At 38.2% G+C, this 20,102-nt stretch overlaps 1 protein-coding gene across 3 annotated transcripts in view; it reads left to right on the forward strand.

Annotated features, from left to right (window-relative positions):
• Positions 1–20,102, forward strand: part of LOC138757131 (WD repeat-containing protein 7) — a 686,960-nt gene that overhangs the window by 601,870 nt on the left and 64,988 nt on the right. Inside the window, exon 27 of one of the 3 annotated variants that reach the window (XM_069923950.1) lies at positions 19,846–19,877. The exons of the other annotated variants lie outside the window; for them this stretch is intronic. Coding sequence (XP_069780051.1) covers positions 19,846–19,877 — 32 coding nt within the window. The remainder of the gene's footprint in view (positions 1–19,845; positions 19,878–20,102) is intronic. 3 annotated transcript variants of the gene reach the window in all.

Raw genomic sequence — 20,102 nt, forward strand, 5'->3', positions numbered from 1 at the left:
TGTTTTGGGGACCACAGAGAGCCTGGTATAGCAAATAGAGAAGCATCCTTTCAATGTGTCCCTGGTTTGTCAACTGTATAGTGAGAAAAATAATTATAATAACTTTGCATTATGTAATACATGCTTGCTTCTGGGATACAATGTCTGAAAAGAGATGCAAATTCTATTTCACAACTTTCGTCTTGATGCAGATTTGAATTTAAAAATTAAACTGAATTTATCAGAATCTATGTCTATGAAAGATGAGGCAGGTTCACAGGCATCTGAAATTGAAATTTTTCTAATTTATGCCCCAGGCAAACAGATGTTTAGTATATCCATGCATGAAAGTATATATTTTCTTTCACCTTTCTATTGATTTCTCCTGGAACTTCCTAAGAACACTGGTGGACTATTTCATTAATATTTTTGACTGAAGTATTAAACTTCTGAGTGAATGATACAGACTGCTGGGGAATACTACTTAATTAACTTATTTTGGGGAAGATTAAAGTTCCTGTCCGAAATAAGATTAAAAGGAGAATGTCGCAGTGGCTAAAGTAATAGGGTTAGCTTTTGGTGTCTCGCTAAAAGGGCACAATTGCTTTTAAGCTATAGTTACCTTCTCAGTTCTGTTTGACACTGATATTCAATGATAAGAGCAAGCAGTATTAAGTTATGATCCTCATTTAGCATTGCTCTGTAGTTGGTGGGGGGAAGATGGCAGCGTGAGCAGAATTAAATCAGGTCAAGTTTATTATCATCTGATTGCACAAGTAACGAAACAATGTTCTCCGGTCCCTGGTGCAAAAACACGTAGATGCACAACCAGACATAACATACATATAGATCAACAGTACATATGCAGGACAAGTATTTACATATACAAATAAATAAATATTGTTTTATAAATATGAGTGCCTTGGATGGTTAATGTGAGCAGTTCCTTTGGTCATTCAGCATTTTCACTGCCCGTGGGAAGAAGCTATTCCTTAGCCCAGTGGTGCTAGCTCTGATAGTCCTGTATCTCTTTCCTGATGGGAGCAACTGGTAATCCTGGTAGATCATATTGATGGGGGGGGGAGGGAGGAGACTCCAGTGATCCTCTCTGCTGCTTTATGGTCCTGTGGATTGACCTCCGATCCATTTCTCTGCAGCAACCTTACTACACTGTGATGTCCATCAGTGATGCTTGCAGATGTGGTTGGATCTGTGTAATTGCACATGCTTTTCAAGTATATATAATTTTAAGGTTGGTCACTCTGACCCTCAATTGGCCCTTCAATGGAAATATTTCTGAAGTTGCAGAAAAGAATCTCTATAGTAAGTTCAAATGATTCAAAACTTGAAGTTACAAAATAAAATTGGAATGGGGTAACTCAAAGAGTGCAGATAAGATGGGAGAAAGAATCAATGAAAAGTTGAGGGAATTTTAAAGTAACACCACAAGCCAAGGAACGGACAAGGCTTGGCAAATATCAGCACGAATCTCTGAATGAGGCTGCAAGAACTTCAGGCAGAAGAAAAGGAATTTTTTTTTTACTTCTGGTCCAAGTAAGTGATATTAGTTACTATTTGGAAAATAGTTATTTAAACAGAGAAATGATGGGACTTAAAATGACAGTGTATCTTTCATACTCTGGGTTGAAGTCTTCTGTTCTACAATTTTCTGTGTATTTTGGATATTCAAAAACTGAGATGATCTTAAAATATATTGGATGAGAAAATAGACAGATGTGTGGCAGTAAATAAGGTGGATTCGTTAAAATGCACAATAAGCTTGAAAAATGCTATTGGCTCCATAGGGATGAATTATTTCAATTCACCTAAAGAGGTGATGGACAGGGCCAATTGCTGCCTAAAACTATATTGTTTATTTTGTTGCCTGCACTGTGGCAAAACTTGCCAGTTCGTCCACCTGTCCTTGATTTAGTTGATTCACTGAGGAACCTTATCATATGATTTTGAAATCCTTTCAGAATCCATTGTCTGCTATGACCCCTGGTCGTTTGTTCTGTTTGCTGTCCTGTTGCTTCATGAACCTTTGCTAGGATTGCATTCTGCTAACACAATGGTTTGTTTTGTTTAAATTATTTTTAACATTTAACAATGTGGTTTTTACAGTAATGCAGTCGTTTGTTGTTGACTTTAACGCGTAAAAAAATGGCAAATATTTGGTGATAAGAGAGCAACTCAGTCCAATTCATCCATTTACTTTTTATCTGACTTGCCTTGTGCAGTGTTATACATGCATTGATTCTCTTTGATCTTTACCTCAACACAATATTGACTAACCCACAACTATGCAGTTTCTATAGTGGAGTATGATCCCTGAAGGAGTAATGCACACTCAGACCTTTCAGAGGCTTTGTATTCAAACTAAGATTCCCAAATGCTCACTCCTCACAACGAGTACATTTTAGTAAACTTGAGTTGCAGAATATTGAGGCATCTATGTTATACAATGTCAGGTAGCTTTTTTTCATGACAAGAATACTCGCTTGCAAATGTTCAAGGCAACAAGAACAGGTTAAGAGAAAGGGCAAAGAATTTATCACAGCAAAAGAGAGGCAAGGAAGGTTTAAAAGTGCAGGAGAGGAAGACAGGTGTTTAAAGCATCAAGAGAGAGAGAGAAGGCCAGGAATTTAAAATGGTGGCTAAATGTCAGTGAGTGTTGTAGCATTTATTTTTCTTCCTTTGGATTATAGGCTAAAATATAATAAAAGGTTAGAAGTAGGTAAATAAAATCAATAACCAGATGATTAACTGGATTAAAATCACTGCAAGTCAATAGATGAACATTTTAAGAAACTAAATGAACAAATAGAACATAAATTAGGGTTTACACAAAAAACATATTTGCTTTGTAGGATTTACAGGAGATGTTTTCACTGGATTAAGCAGAATAGATCTATTTGGTGAGTTTCAGAACAAGAGACAATGGACACAAACAAGATGGGTCTTTGTAGGAAAGGTGAAATGTGGTTGCCATCACCCGCATCGAGACAGAAAGCTAGAGTGCATGATCTTACTTTAAGGCTTCAGCAATTAAATGTGAGGTGAAGAGGAATTTTTGCTTAAAAATTCTCGGTCCTAGATGACTGTCTCAGAAAGCGTACTCGAGACTAAGATGGATAGACTTTTACACTATAGGGAATCAAGAGTGATGGAGATCAGGAAAAGGGTGGATTTGGGGTCAGAGATCAGATGAGCCACAGTGTTTTATTCGTAGTGTATCCATACCGAGCAACATGATCTACTTCTGCATTTCTTCCATCTTTCCTGATGAGCCTTTTCAGTTTTTAATCATTACTGGTCTTACATTGGGTATAGCAGAAACTATATTAATACATACAAAATGGTTTATCACTCCACTTTCAATTAAATCAACATACCATCGTGCCAGCTCCAAAGAGTTTACACCGCATCATTTCTTGAATGACCATATATTTGGAAAAGAAAAATTCAAATCTGAAAGAGTAAAGTTGTGAACTTAAAATAAATACATGAATTGACAACTGTCCTAATCAATACATGTTTCCATTCTCATGAACCATGTACACAGAAAGAATGACATGAAAAGGGAAACAATTTATGACCTTTCAAGAAGAGATTAGTTTCTTGAACTGAAAGCTTACTAACCTATTAGATTTTCACAAGTTTTTTTTTAACTAGTAGTGAGAGAAGTGGCAGATTGAAAATTTTAATTTGGGGAATTTCAGAGAGTGTGTCAAAGAGACTGAAGATGTTCCTGCCAGATGGAGCCAGTACTGGCTTGCAAGATCTTATTGAACTTTTGGTGAAATAAGTAAAATGCTTAGTGAGTCCATGAAGTGTACTTCACTTTCGTTTGCAGAAGAATATATTCTTAAAGAATTCCCTGCTTTACTCATTGACCTTTCCAGTAATGATTACTGTTACTGAGGAATCAAATATGTCATACAGTCCAGTGGGAAAGGCCATGATTTATCCTCTCAGTGATTTCTGTGTGAACTAGTTTATTGCTCTTCCCCCAAACCCCTGCTTTCTGAGGTTTTGCCATTCCAAACCCTGGCCACAGGTTTTGAAATCCCCACATGAAAATATGATGAAAAAACACACAAATGCTGAAGAAACTCAGCAGGTCAAACAGTGCCTTTATGTTGCAAACGTGAAGATACATCAAGCCCAGAACGTTGGTGATGTATCTTTGCTACGTAAAGGCACTGTTTGACCTGCTGAGTTTCTCCAGCATTTGTGTGTTTCTTCACAACCACGGTGTCAACAGAATCCTTTGTTTTACCATAGAAATAATGATGGTCAGCTCTGAATGCCCATTCAGAGCCAGCTCTTCAGCGCTTGACGTCCTGCTTTGCGGAAACTGCCAAAATGTTTGGCCTGGAAGTCAGCCTGAAGAAAACTGAGGTCCTCCATCAGCCAGCTCCCCACCATGACTACCAGCACCCCCACATCTCCATCGGGCACACAAAACTCAAAACGGTCAACCAGTTTACCTATCTCGGCTGCACCATTTCATCAGATGCAAGGATCGACAATGAGATAGACAACAGACTCGCCAAGGCAAATAGCACCTTTGGAAGACTACACAAAAGAGTCTGGAAAACAACCAACTGAAAAACCTCACAAAGATAAGCGTATACAGAGCCGTTGTCATACCCACACTCCTGTTCGGCTCCGAATCATGGGTCCTCTACCGGCATCACCTACGGCTCCTAGAACGCTTCCACCAGCGTTGTCTCCGCTCCATCCTCAACATCCATTGGAGCGCTTTCATCCCTAACGTCGAAGTACTCGAGATGGCAGAGGTCGACAGCATCGAGTCCACGCTGCTGAAGATCCAGCTGCGCTGGGTGGGTCACGTCTCCAGAATGGAGGACCATCGCCTTCCCAAGATCGTGTTATATGGCGAGCTCTCCACTGGCCACCATGACAGAGGTGCACCAAAGAAAAGGTACAAGGACTGCCTTAAGAAATCTCTTGGTGCCTGCCACATTGACCACCACCAGTGGGCTGATATCGCCTCAAACCGTGCATCTTGGCGCCTCACAGTTTGGCGGGCAGCAACCTCCTTTGAAGAAGACTGCAGAGCCCACCTCACTGACAAAAGGCAAAGGAGGAAAAACCCAACACCCAACCCCAACCAACCAATTTTCCCCTGCAGCCGCTGCAACCGTGTCTGCCTGTCCCGCATCGGACTTGTCAGCCACAAACGAGCCTGCAGCTGACGTGGACTTTTACCCCCTCCATAAATCTTCGTCCGTGAAGCCAAGCCAAAGAATGATGGTCAGCATTATTATGGAAATAAATTAAACAGCATGTTCAGTTAACTGAACATGTGGAACTCAGGATTCAGTTGTCGAAGTTGCAATATTTTCCATAACTGTTCTATTCCAGTATCTCAGAGATATTCAATTTTGATATCCATGAAAATGTGTGAATATGCAGTGCTTTACTCAATAGTAAACATATCTGAAAAAGTTTGTTCATTGAAGTTAATGCAAATTTTTCAGTAGATGTCCCTCCAAGGTGACTGAAATACATGCTACCTTGCACTAAACATGTACCTTTATAAATATGAACTTTAGAAATAAGGACATTTTTTTTATTATACCTTTCTATACCTCTGTCTCAGTTGTGCATTTTTTACTCTTTATTTTGCATCTGTTTGTGATTTACATTGACAATGCTGTAAAACTCCTGCTACCCGGCACCAATGGGGATTGGTAGATGTTGATAAGTGAATTTTCTGGTTGCTGAAGAAATAGCGACAAAGTGCACCAATTTTAAACCTCTGGATTTTTTACCTATTTCTGCTATTTTTTGGTCAGTTGCTTGAATTCTGAATAACAGGGGTTTCACTGTATTTGCATTTCTCACTTTTGAATCAGCATGGTTCAATATGATTCTTGGGTCTCATTTAATAAGGAGATGTGCAGTTGCTCTCCTTGATCTCACTAATCCTAGATCCTGGATTTTCAGTCATGAGTACTGAATATAATTAATTTATGCTGCAATGAAAACCCCAATGGAGTGGCAACTGGTGACCCCAAAAAGTAAGCTGTCGATCAGGTTTCTGGATATCTCTGGTTCATTGCATCCACCCTCTCAAGCCCTGTAAGCATTAAGCAAGTTTCAATTACATATCTTATTCTCCTCAATGCAAGAGAATGCAGACCTAGTCTATTCAATATCTCACCAACCCTTGGAACAAATCTAATAAATCTTGGCTGCACTCTTTCTATTCAAGTATATCCTTATTTAAGTAAGGGTACCAAAACTGTACACAGTACTGTAGGCGTGGACTCATCAGGGCTCTATCTGATCATAGAAAGGTATATTTAAATTTATTTATTTCACATTACACCTAATACAGTGAGGAGGGTTCTTCTCTGAGCAATCTAACAAGTTATGACTAATACCAACATTTCTGTGTAAAGAGCACAATTTGCAGAGTATAGGGTTACAACGGAAAGAAAGATTAATTAGTACCAAGCAAGCGCAGCATGATAGTTCATTCGGGATCATTAGGAGCCTGATGGCTAAGGGGAAGAAATTGTCTTTGCACCTGTTGGTACAAGTTTTCACACTTTGAACTTTCTCCCTGATGATTGGAGGGAAAAAAGAGTGTGTCTGTGGTGTGATGGGTGCTTCAGTACTGTGGGTGCTTTTCCTGGGGAGCAGGAAATGTAGATAGAGTCCTTAAGGAGAGGAGAGTTTGTGTTATGTTCTGAGCTGCATTCAGTACCTTCTGCAGCTGCTTCCAATCTTGAGCCGAGTACCTTCCATACCACTTTGTAAAGCATCCAACAAGTATGCTTTCAATGGTGCATCTACAGAAGATGTTGAAGGACTTAGTTTTCTGAGAAAGTGTTGTATTCTATCTTGTCATTATTTGATACCTATCCCACTACCGTGGTGTTGCGGGTGAATTTGAAGATAAAGTTGGAACATTATTTGACTGTTCAATCATACGTGTACAGTAAGTAAAGGTAAAGGTTCCATTATTGTCACGTAATACTACATTTAGAATATAACATACATGAGATTCTTTAACTTTTGTTATTCTAATAACTTTAAGGCAGGCAGAGAGTCATCACTTCGTCCAGCACGTGATGTTCGTAGGCAGTCTCCCCTCCAAGTACTGACCAGTCCTGAGCCTGCTTAGCTTCTGAGATCAGACAAACCCAGGCATTTTCAGGCTATTAGGTACAGTAGCGGGCTGAATACACATCCTTGAGGCCATTTGAGTGTGATCATGGAAAAGATATCACCATAATGTGCACTGATTGTAGGCAGGAAGCCAAGGAGCCAGTTGCAGAGGGGAGCTCTGAGACCTGGATTCCAAAATTTGGGAATGATTTTTGTGAGGAATAAAGTATTGAGCTATGGTTAATTTAATATCTGCCAAAAACCTTTTCCGCAATCCTTTTCTGCAATAGCTTAGAATTCATACTTACTTGTCGACTTTGCTGAAGTTGCTCCACAACTTGGCTAAAAATTATTAGTAGGGAACAGTATTGTGAGGTCAAAAATCTGAGTAGCTATCCTTGAATATGGTAAAAGTACAGATAACTATTTGAATGGCAATAGATTAAGAGATGGGGAAGTGCAGAGAGACCTAGGGGTACTTTTACACCAGTCTCTGAAGGAGAGCATGCAGGTACAGCAGGCGGTTAAAAAGGCAAATGGTATGTTGGCCTTCATATCAAGAGGGTTTGAATATAGGAACAAGGATACCTTACTGCAGCTGTACAGGGCCTTGGTGAGACCCCACCTGGAGTATTGTGTGCACTTTTGGTCACCTTTTCTATGGAAGGATGTTCTTGCAATGGAGGGAGTGCAGAGGCGATTCACCAGGCTGATACCTGGAATGGCAGGAATGACTTATGAGGAAAGATTGCACAAATTGGGATTGTACTCGCTGGAGTTTAGAAGATTGAGAGGGGATCTCATAGAGACCTATAAAATTCTGGCAGGACTGGACAGAATGGATGCAGATGGGATGTTTCCAATGACGGGAAAATCCAGAACCCGGGGCCATGGTTTGAGGATAATAGGCAAACCATTTAGGAGTGAGATGAGGAGGAATTTCTTGACCCAGAGGGTGGTGAATCTGTGGAATTCATTACCACAGAGGGCAGTAGAGGCAGGTTCATTAAATCTATTTAAGAGGGAATTAGATCTATTTCTTCAGTATAAGGGTATTAAAGGTTATAGAGAAGGCGGGGACGGGGTACTGAACTTTAAGATCAGCCATGATCTCGTTGAACCTACTCCTGCTCCTATCTTCTATGTTTCTATGTCACGCAGTGTCCATATGAGGTAGAGATATATACTTGACATTTCAGTGGGGCCCTTCTTCAAGGTATGGGCAAAAAGCAGGCAGGCACCTGAATAAAAAGGCTGGGGGAAGAGGGAAGAATTTCCTCTGGCAGTTGTGGCCATAACTGGGCTAATCCTGAGCACTGCCAGCAGCCTTTCATTTAACAAACCAGGACAACTGCAATATGCTAATGCACTCCTCCTGGAGTTTTACTGTGACAATGCAAATGTTCTAGTCTCAGACTAGAAAAGACACCTGCTCAAACCATGCTAAATTAATTGGGTGGAAAGTACAATAGGCCTAACCAAATGCAGGGGCAGAATTGGGGTGCTATCAAATTGTTCTATCAGTGCAGCTCGCTAGTTATCATGGAAGAAGCCTTAGATGAAACAGGCATCAAAAAAGGTTGTTAGGACACGTGCTCATTCTACAGGTGAGCAATGTAATTTACATCTTTTGCTAAGACACCTTGATTATTTTACAGAATAGAATTTAAGAAATAGGAACAGGAACTCCACCATTAAGTATGTTTGATAATAAATTTGTATCTAAGGAAACAATTAAATTTGAGTTTTCATTGTTGAATAATAATATAAACTCCAGTTTTTATCTGGTAGGAAATGTCAGTAAAACCTGTAAAACCATAATTTGGTGCTCAAATATGTTGAGCTGAGAAATGAAAATAAGAAATGATTCAGTAATAGATTGATAATAGAATATTGAAGATTCACTACGAATATTGACTTCTAATAGCAAGCAATGCATTTGGATGACAAAATATATGTTCCTATAATTTTTCTTTTTCATAATGCTAAGCATCGCATTTAGCTAATCATTTCATTGAATAAATAATTCATTTTCAAGATAGAGTCTCTAAAATAAGTGCACTTGTAGAATGTAAGGTGCGCCTCTATTTTACAGTGATGAAACAGGCATCAAAAAAGGTTGTTAGGACACGTGCTCATTCTAAGTTGGATGTGCAATGTGGATCAGACAGCTTAGTAGGTGTCCAGAATACAAGCCTGAAACCGGCTTTGATATTTTTTCAATAGAGGCTCAGTGGAAGCACACAACTCCTCAATGAGACTATCGCCCAAAGGTAAATGTAAAATTTTGATTTAGTTAATGTGGTCCCAAACTTAAACCTTCAGGAGCTGGTAGTCACTGCTCAATCATGTCAGCCGATCTTGTTATCAGTTCATGTGAGTTGTCTTCATTATAATAGTAGCTTCTTGCACCTTACTAGTCCTTTCTTATAACTAGCAGGTCAATTCACTGAAGGTTATCTCAGTGGACATGTACAGCATGTGCTAAGCTGGGATCATGTGCCAATCAGGCTCGATCCAATTCTGAGGTACAATCAACAGGTTTAAATATCCATCTTTGCCATCCAAGCATCCTTTCATTGTTAATACTGTGCTGAGTTACAGAGTTTTACAGTGTAGAAAAATTCCAAGTTAATGCCAATCAAGTTAGTCCCATTTACCAATGATCAGCCCATAATCCCTTTAAACCTTGCCTATCCATGTACCTGTCTAAATATCTTTTAAAGATTACAATTTTACTTGCCTCTACTACTGCATCTGGCACCTTGTTCCATATATCCACTTGCCTCTGTTAAAAAAGGTGCCCAATAGATCACATGTAAATATTTCCCCTCTCACCTTAAATATGTTGTTTTTTATTTTTATACTCCCCCACTCTGGGAAAAAGTGCAGACTCACCCACATCTTGCATGGTTGCAACATGACATCCCTGCACTTCTACACAAAACCCTGACTGATGAAGGCAAGTATGCTGAATACCTTCTTCACCACCCAGTCCACCTGTGTCACCACTTTTGAGCAGTTATTCATTTAGTGTAAGAAATTAGCTGTATTATTCACACAAGTGATTCAAATGTATAAAGATATCATTAATAGAAAAAGTCTTTACTTAATGTAGAAAGAACCAGGGATCATTTTAATGATCAATTGTCAATATAATTTATTTAAACCACTATGGTCATTTTTTTTTAAGTTGCAAAATTCCATTGCTACGTCATGCTCTTTTGTGCAATGCTGGGCATTGGTTATGACTTTGTATATTAATTGAGATTTCCATTAATTTGTTTATGAATGTTTTGGAAATAGGAAACGTTTACATAGGTAGGATGACATTAAAAAAACTTACTACAAATAGAAACTGCTTAAATTTTAACAAATAAAACATTTAACTTTTAATTCCTGTTTTAAATGGCTTTCATTACACACTGTGTGATATAATAGATATATACTAAAGTTAATTGCCAATAAAACTTCAAAATGCCTTTGTCATTTATACTATGTTCCAGAGAAAATAAATATAAATATACACAGCCCAATTCTCTAATTTTTCAGTAATGACATCTGATACCAGGATTGAAGGTTGTCTTTCAAAAGCATTAATAGCATAAATGATTAATGGTGCAAGAGCTCCCAGTGCAGGTAAAAGAAACAGATCATCATTTTGCAGTTATAGGTTTCCTGCAGTCCGCTTGTAAGAGTCTAACAAATGTCCACAGATTTTTCAGTTTGCTCCAAATATCTTCACCATTTAAGAAGATTTATCATTTTGTTTTCAACTAGAGGTGTTGTGAACTAAAGCTAGAAAGCTCGATTGGCATCGTAAGTCAAGAGAGTCCCTGAAAATAATTGGATGAGACATTTGTATTTCAGAGTGATGTATATTATTTGTGGTTATAACTCTGTTATATTTTAATATTCAAATTCATGCAAAGACTATAAATAAAAATATTTTTAAGTACAAAAATAAACCGTGTTATCATAGGAGAGCCTTTTCAAACCAAATTATTCCCGGTGGCACTTATTCATGGCAAACTATCTTGTTATCTTTCATAGGGATAGCCATCCATTATGATTGTGGAAGGCTAAATTCATTGTTTTCTGCTCCATCACTAACACTATCTTTAGCTGTTCTGTCTTTAATATAATTTGAAATCACAATGTTATCCATCCTCAATTCTTGGGAAACAAAAATTCACATCAGGTGACTCCCTGTTGTCTAAAGATAACTTATTTTGTAAGCATTTTAACTGTGATAAAAATATACATAAGGAATATCAACTTAATTTAAAATTAGAAGATCTCCTCTTGGAGTTGTGGTATTAAACTAAGATATAACGTTTTCTCTTTAACTGAAACTAACATATTAGGAGAAGTGGTTGGCCACTTGCCGCGATGAACATGCCCTGCAATTCAATTGATCTACTCGTAACCTCAGCTGCACATGACTTCAACGCTTGATAACATTTAACTGCCTAGCTGATCTAGATGCTTCTGCTTTAAAAAATATTTCACCAAGCTCTGAGGAAATGAATTTCAGAAACTTTCACTTCTCACAACTTTGAGAGAAAAAAAAATCCACTCATCTTGTTTTTAAATGACACCCATTTTTAAACAATTACTTCCAGTTCTCTTCGATAAGCACATAGATATAAGAAAGACAGAGGGTTATGGGAGTGAGGTAGGGAAAAAAATTAGATTTTAGTTTGCTCAAAAATTCTGGATAAACTCTTTTGAAGTAGCAAAAGTAAAGAAACATAATCAACGTTTTGGGCCTGAGTCCTTCATCAAGGAATGAGCAGAAAGCAGGTAGGTGTCTGAATAAAATGATGGGGAGGGGACAGTCAGTAGAACTAGCCTATCTATTCTGTATAACTCTCAAGGCAACAAGTTTATATTAAAGAAAAGCTCTTACAGACTTCAAATTAATGAAAATGAAAACATTGGTCTGCATTTTGCTGAACATGTTTGCTGCAGAGGTGTATACTCGTCACATATTGTTCTTATCCTTATCTGGAAGGCTGAATTTGCTGACAAACAAGTCAGAGCAGAACAGCTGTCAGGCCTTGCACAGATAGGCATCATCACGTAGAATTTTTAAAACGTAAATTATTTTTCAATTACCTTTCTTAATGATTATAAAATCTTCATTCAAATGCATGAGTTCACAGATACTACAAGTGTTCTAACTCTGTGATAGGATTTTCAAATAGATTTTAGTTCAGGCTCAGATGCTGTATGGCAGAGCATGAATGTTAATTTTCCAGCAAGAATTTTTTTCCAAATGATAAGGATTTCCATTTTTGGATCCACATAGATTCAGGATCCACATTTTCTGAAATTTATTTAAGCATATAATGATGTCACTTACCAACAGCTTCTCAGCTTCAGAAAAGAATAAAGAGAAAAAGGGGATTTATTTTTTTTCAATGTAGCTTCCTTATGTCAATGTAAAAAAATCAACCTTCACAAATGAGATGTACCAGTTTTCAGGAAGTTCTTGACAGGATTCTGAAATAGTTTATTAAAATAGATCCATATTAAAATCATAGGTGTCAAGCTGCAAGGTTATATTTCTATATGTATCAGGTGATTTCCCCTTGAAGAAAACATTGAAGAATTATTTGTTATGGTAAATAGAAAGAAGCCATTCCCACTGGCAGGTGGTTTGAGGACTAGAGGGGACAGATTTAAGGGGAAAAGAACATGAAAGGAGCAAGTTTTTACTGCAGAGAATAGTTATGACTTGGATGTCTTTTAAAAAAGAATTATTTGCAGGCCTATGAAAAAAGCAAGGGAATAGGAATACATAGATTTCTACACAAGGAGCCAATATGGAGTCTAGGTTGCCTGAACTCATTAAAAACATCAAAATAGTCTGAATGACTACTTTCCATGGCATTGTGATTTTAAATATACTTACTTAGCCTTTACACACTGCCCTGTAAAATGGGGATTCCCAGGAAAATTTTCCAGAAAGCCTTCCATGAACGGTGAAAATGTCGGCCCGGGAAAAGGCCGCAGACCCGGGTAATTTCCCCTCTGCAGTCTGAATTGGTAAATGGCCGAGCAGGGGAAGCATCAGGATATCAGCACTTACATGCTGTGTCACCGCTTGCGTGCCTGCGTCATAGTGTCGTCATTTCAGTATTTAGCTTGTCAACCACAATTTGCCTTCAGTAAATTAGTTCATTCTGCTATTTTCCTCTTGCATTTCTAAAGACCAGTACATTCAAATTCCAAAATGTAAAATTTCACAAAATTGGTTCCAAGCCTAATATAACATAAAGGTTCAACTGTGCCGACGCTTGTTACCTTAAATTATAAAGTTCTGACTTAAGCAGCAATATTTTTTATAATTATGATTGTAAAGAATTTTGGTCACCTGGTCATATTTGCCCAAAATTTAAGAATGTGTGCTGTGAAAGAAGCAGTTCAGCATCATTCACTTTGCTGTCCTTCAACAAGAGCTTACTCAGTAGGTTGCACAAAAGCTTTCAGACCGTCAGTGCCTATTTTCTATTTAAATTGCTTTCTCTTGGTCTTAACCAACTTGTTAATTGGTGTGTGTGTGTGTGTGTGTGTGTGTGTGTGTGTGTGTGTGTGTGTGTGTGTGTGTGTGTGTGTGTGTGTGTGTGTGTGTGTGTGTGTGTGTGCGCGCGCGCACGCAATGACGGGGAGGGCAAATTACAGGGATTTTGGACCACGGTGTGAAAAGCCTGAGAGGTTCTGCCTTCCTAGGAATTTCACGCAGGTCCAAGCAGACTCACCATTTGCCCACGGTGTGAAAAGGCCTACTACTTCTTTCCTTTAAAACAAAGTTTCTGGAATTTGAAATTGAAATATCTGGCTTTAGCAAATTCCTGTATTTCTAGATCTCTTTACTTCATTCATGTTTTTAAATACTAATTATGATAATTATTTTTAGAATAAAGAAAAATATGGCCCAATCTGGCATCTTAACTGTGTAGGAATGTGCTATCCTCCACTGGTAGTATTTTGCTTTGGGCTAGTCACCTCTTCAGCAATCTCAATCACCAAAATAGCTAGAAGGGAAGGAAATTTGTAATGGTTTGTGTAAATTAAAATATTAATGCATAATTACTTTCTGCAATATCTTAAGGTTTCTTAAGCTATGGAAATTTGCCATTAAAATACAATTGTGGCCTTATTTATAAGTAGCATCATTCTTAATAATTGTCATCCAATTAATATGACAAAACAATTGTACCACACTACATTGTGTGAGATGTAAGATATTGGAGTTAATTATGCCTTTCAGTTTCACCTTTATCTGAGTTAATAATAAATGCTTTAGTATCAATATGTAGTAATTGAGTTGTTTCTGATGACATCCACCTTCGAGCACTTATTTTGCTGTTCTAAAGTAGGCAGTATCACCATATCGATTTCGCAACATCTCATGAGTACTATCGATATCTTTTTATAAATTACTTGAGATACTTGCTACTTCTTCCTCGGTCTGAAGAAATCTTTGTCCCAATAAGAGATGCATTTGAATGTGACTGCATTCAAAAGAATAATTATTTCCAGGCATTATTCCAATAATCTGTTATCATATAGCCATGTTCAATGCCAGTTAACTAGATTCACCTGTGTAGATTGTCCATCTTTTCCCTTTTTATATGAAGGTCCATGAAAATAATTTTCTCTTCAGATGGCAGTATTTAATTTCTGTGACTTCAATGACTGTTACACCAACAACTTTTAATTGTATTACATAGAAATGAAACATTAGTTAAAACTGTAGGACTTATCTGTTTGCATTTTAAGCATTTTATAACTCTCAGGGTATTTCTAGATGGATTTATGTTGATGCATTGTTCATTATTCACAAGTGTACATTACTGATGTGTTATTCAAAGGGACAGAGTTATACAATGCAGAAAAAATTTGTCTATACCGACAAGATCCCTACCTGAGCTAGTCTTGTTTGTCTGCATTTGGCACATCTCCTTCAAAACCTTTCTTTCCCATGTACAAAACATCTGATTCCGGGCATCCTTCAACCAGATGGGATTAACATTGACTTCTCTGGTATCCATTATCCCATTGTCTCTTTATTTCCCTATCCCAATGTCAACTTTCCCTTCCCTACCTCTCTGCCCCTCTCTCTTTCTCTCCCTCCCTCTCACTCTCTCATTCTCTCTGTCTCCTTTCCTGCTGCTCTGCATTCCCCCTCACCTTTCCTCTCTTGTCCTATCATGTCCAGTTATCGCCTTTTACCTGTTGGCCTGTGGTCCTCCTCCATAGCGAGCCTCCCTGCCTTTTGCTCAAAGCTTAATGAAGGGCCTAGGCCCGAAACATTGGTTATATATTACCATATAACAGCACTGAAACAGCCAATTTGGCCCTTCTAGTCTGCACTGATCCAAGTACCCTCCTCTAATCCCACTTACCAGCACTCTGCCCATACCCCTCCATCCCCCTCCCATCCATATACTTATCCAACTCTTTCTTAAATGACAAAATTGACCCTGCCTCCACCATCTTTCCCAGAAGCCCATTCCACACAGTAACCACTCTCTGAGTAAAGAGGTTCCCTCTCATGTTACTCCTAAACCTTTGCCCATCACTTTTCAACCCATGACCTCTTGTATCCATCTCTCCTACTCTCAATGGGAAAAGCCTTTCCACATCAACTCTATCTATCCCTCTCATTATCTTAAACACCTCTATCAAATCCCCTCTCAGCCTTCTACGTTCCAAGGAATAAAGACCTAATTTGCTCAATCTTTCCTTGTATTCCAGATGCTGAAACCCAGGCAACATTTTTGAAAATCTTCTGTGCACTCTCTCTATCTTGTTAATAACCTTCCTATAAATCAGTGACCAGAACTGCGCACAGTACTCTAAATTTGGCCTCACCAAATATCTTTAGCTCTTGTGGACACTGTAAAACCTGCTGAGTTCCTCCAGCATTTTTGTGTTTTTACTACAATCACAGCAAATGCAGATTTTCATGTTTCACTTCCGTTCAGTTGCTCCACTGCAAAATCTCTTTGAGGGATGCCTATCCTGAAGAGGTTCTCCTCCTCTTTTCAAAGGGAGTTCTGTGAAAGCCTCTCTCACTGCTCCACCTCTGCACTCCCAGCTGCTCTCAAGCTCTATGACCATATACTCAACAAGATTGGCTTCCATGGCCTCGTGCCTTTCCTAGCTACTTGCTTCTGTGCCATCTTGTGCCACTTGGCTTCCAACTCTGTTTCCAGGCCTCCCAATTTTCCCCTCACAAGGATCTCACGTACTTACGCTGCATTGACTGTTGCTCTCTTTGCTTCTCTTTGCGCAAATACCAGTAGACTCTCACTCTCACACTACCATAGCTCCAAACCTCACTTGCCAAAACCTGCCTCTCATTGTCTCCATCTCAGGTGACAAACTCTTGACAGACATCTTCTACAATCCCTCCAAATCCCACAGATACCTCAAATAAACCCTTTTATGCTCTCAGGATTCATGCCGACATCTCTATCCATGGTCTCATGTACTGCCAGACAAAGATCACATGATAATTGGAGGAGCAATACCTCATATTCCATCTGGGCACCAATCAATCAGATGGCGTTAACATCGACCTCTTTGGTTTCTGTTAGCCACCCTGCCGTCTCTCTCTTTCCCTATCCCTATGTTTCCTTTCTTCCAGCTCTGCATTCACGGAGCCACCTCCCGCCCCCACTAATTCTCACCTTTCCTCTCCATGTCCATGTCCAAATATTGCCTTTTGTCTGTTGGCCTGTGCTCCTCCTTCATGTGCCTGTCTGCTTTTTACCCATACCTTGAAAAAAAGTTGGTATTATATATCTTTACCTCCCATGGACACTGCAAGACCTGCTGAGTTTCTCCAGCATTTTTGTGTTTTTACTTATCATGTACTTGTCTAAATATCTTTTAAATTTTTTCATTATATTGCCTCTACTTCTTTTGGCAATGTTCCACATACCGACCAGCATCCATTGTCCAAAAGGCATCTCTGGTTCCATTCCCATCTCTCCATTTGTAATTAGAGAATTTTTTCAGTGGTTTTTCTACCCCTTCACACCCCAAAAACACTTTCCCAGCTTCTGTACACAACTGCCCCTCATTTGCACATTGAGGTTTCTCAGTTCTGCCTCACCGCTGTCTCTTTCTCTTTCTTCATTGGATGAGCGGAAGTTCAATCAATTAATGACTGAAACGACCAAAGCTATTGTCTTCAGTGTCTAACATTCATTTTGTTTCCCAGCCATCATTTCCATCCATCTTCTTGGCTGCTTTCTCTGGTATCCAATTTGACCTGGAGCTGAGTTTGTGATTCCATAATCCTCTCTATCACCAAATTTACATATTCTGTCTCCATGGGATCGATGGTCACTGCCCCCAACTCATCTCATCCAAGTCTTCTGCTGAAATCTTCATTCAGGTCTTCACTACCTCCACGTTTGACCTTGTAATAGCCAGTTTGCACACAATTAAAGAATACACTCACTCGTTTCTCTTCAGATACAACACTGCATTCTTCAACTCCCCAAACACCACCTAGCCGAACCTCCCTGACCTTCTTATTAGCTCACTGCCACATGGATGATCCTGACGCTCTCACTCTCCTCCTCCTGTATCCAAGATCCATCACTTAACAAACCCGTGCATGTGCGCTATTACTCCCTCATGTCGTTTCGGTTATAAGCAGCAATCGGTTCCACTCCCAACGCAGGTAAGTTTGTGACCGTGACAGTCTTCTGTAATTTAAGCTTTGTGGCTCATGTCGCGACATAGACAATGTTTAATTGGCCCCAAGTCCCTGTGCTCATTAACTGCTAGTCTATCAATGCTATGATTTTAACATTTTCAATCGTTTTAAAATCCCTCCATAGTCCAATTCTTCTTACCTATCATTCTTTCCATTCTGTAGTTCACAGAAATCTCAGAACTGTCCTGCGTTCCTCTGTTACACATCCCTGATTTTTGTTGCTTCATTTTAATTGGCAGTACCTAGCTGACAAGGATCCAAGCACTGAAATTCTCTCTTCAAACCTCTCCTCCAGTGCAACTTGTCTCACTTCTTTTATGACACCCTTTAAAAGTGATAATTTTTTTTCAAAATTTTATCCCGCTCTCATATTTTGTTTAAAAACAGTTGCCATTTGTAACAGTAACCAGGAATATTATAAATGTAAATTGTTTTTTATTTCTGCAGACCATCCCAGAATTATTTTAACTGATAGTAGAACATTTGATTGCCAGATTACTTTGGTACATTGAAAAATTCACAGGAAAGCATTTTTAAAAAGCATGTGTACAAATGAATGATTGTTGGATCTGCACATTCAAATAAATAACATTTTTATGCTCACAGCAGAGAAGTGAGCAAATAACAAATTAAAACTATTTGTTTATTAAGGTAATAAAATAATTACTATCAGATTTTAAAATAATAATATAAATCAGAAGATGGTCCATTTTAATCTTTTTATTTAATAAAACAGCTGAAATTGGGTTTTTTTAAGAAAACATTCATTTACTGATAATTTACAGAGTTGCTTCAAATGTCTGACAACAAACTTTCAAATTGTTGGAAATATATTGTACTTTGCAGGGAACAGTAAAATCTAATTAATGTCAGAGCAGTTTATCTGAGGACATTATAAGTAATAACTTAATTTATTTAAAATATAATTTTGAAGTTATTGAAATGCTTTATATACTTATTGGAGGCATTAAAGTTGGAAATTATTTTAAGCTAGCTATTCATTTTAGTGCTAATAAAACTAAAAACAAGTAGCCTTTCTTTTTTTGGGTTTCTTCAGTACTTAGATGGTGCATTATGGGAAATAGAGCTGGGGCAGCCTTGTTCCCATTGCTGTATTGATTTGCCCTTCAGCTGTTTGCACATTGAAGAGAACCAAGGGCCCTGTTGTTGATTATCTACACAATGTCTCTGTGTGCATTATTGACCAGGTTGCAGCTACTGCCCTGTGGCTCATGGTGTTCCACACTGTTGCCATGGTGACAATAATAAAACATTGCATCCCCCTGCATCCTGTCTCGGCTGCCACCTGATTTTTCTTCCTGGCACAGTCTGAAAATTTCCAGAGTGTTGATTGGAAATTTATTTTTCTTGAAGTGAGAGTATGTAAACTTGTAAAATGTTGAATTATGTAGCCTATGGAATCAGAATTCTGCTGGACAAATGACATTTTAAAATAAAGGTTACTTGATTTTAAATATTTGAAAGGATGCCATGCTCTTTGAGAACATGGTCTTAGATGTACTGGAGTTTTTTTTTTCATTAAATATTGAACATATTAGGGTTCATTTATAATTATAATGTGGACTTTAATAAACCAAATCAGGTATAACATTTATTATGAAAATACATATTACATTCCTGATTGTACTTATTCAAGAGGAATTGCATACAATATTTGCATACAATATTGCATACATATTGTTCAGGTAAATCCCAACTGCCAGAGTGAAAATGAGCCAGATTTCACTTTGAAAGTAACAGTGGAAATTGATTTGTAAATTATATAAGTTGCGTGTGTGCACTTAAATGAGTTCCTTTCCAAGATGTGATACTTGCCCAAAATGCTGTCTGTTATGGTTTGCCTATTCAATATGGCATTGAGGTCCTGTACTTATTCTCAAATCTAGTATGCATCTATTAAATAGGATATGTTAAATTGCCCATTCCAATGACAGCTCTTTTCTAATAAGGTAGTGCCAAGAAACTACAAGCAAACTGACAGGTAATGTTTATTTATATATATGTGTGTGTGTGTGTGTGTGTGTGTGTGTGTGTGTGTGTGATTTTACTTAGACTTTATTTTTCTTTACCTCACTCACTTCATCTGATCTGACATTAAATTCATTATTTTTGATCACATTTCTTCATTCAGACTATGCTGTTCATTATTCTTTTAATTTAGCTAAAGAAGATGTAGCCAGTTGTACTGTTCTCTGGTGCACAGTAG

The sequence above is a fragment of the Narcine bancroftii genome, chromosome 3, assembly GCF_036971445.1.
Source record: "Narcine bancroftii isolate sNarBan1 chromosome 3, sNarBan1.hap1, whole genome shotgun sequence".
NCBI lineage: Eukaryota > Metazoa > Chordata > Chondrichthyes > Torpediniformes > Narcinidae > Narcine > Narcine bancroftii.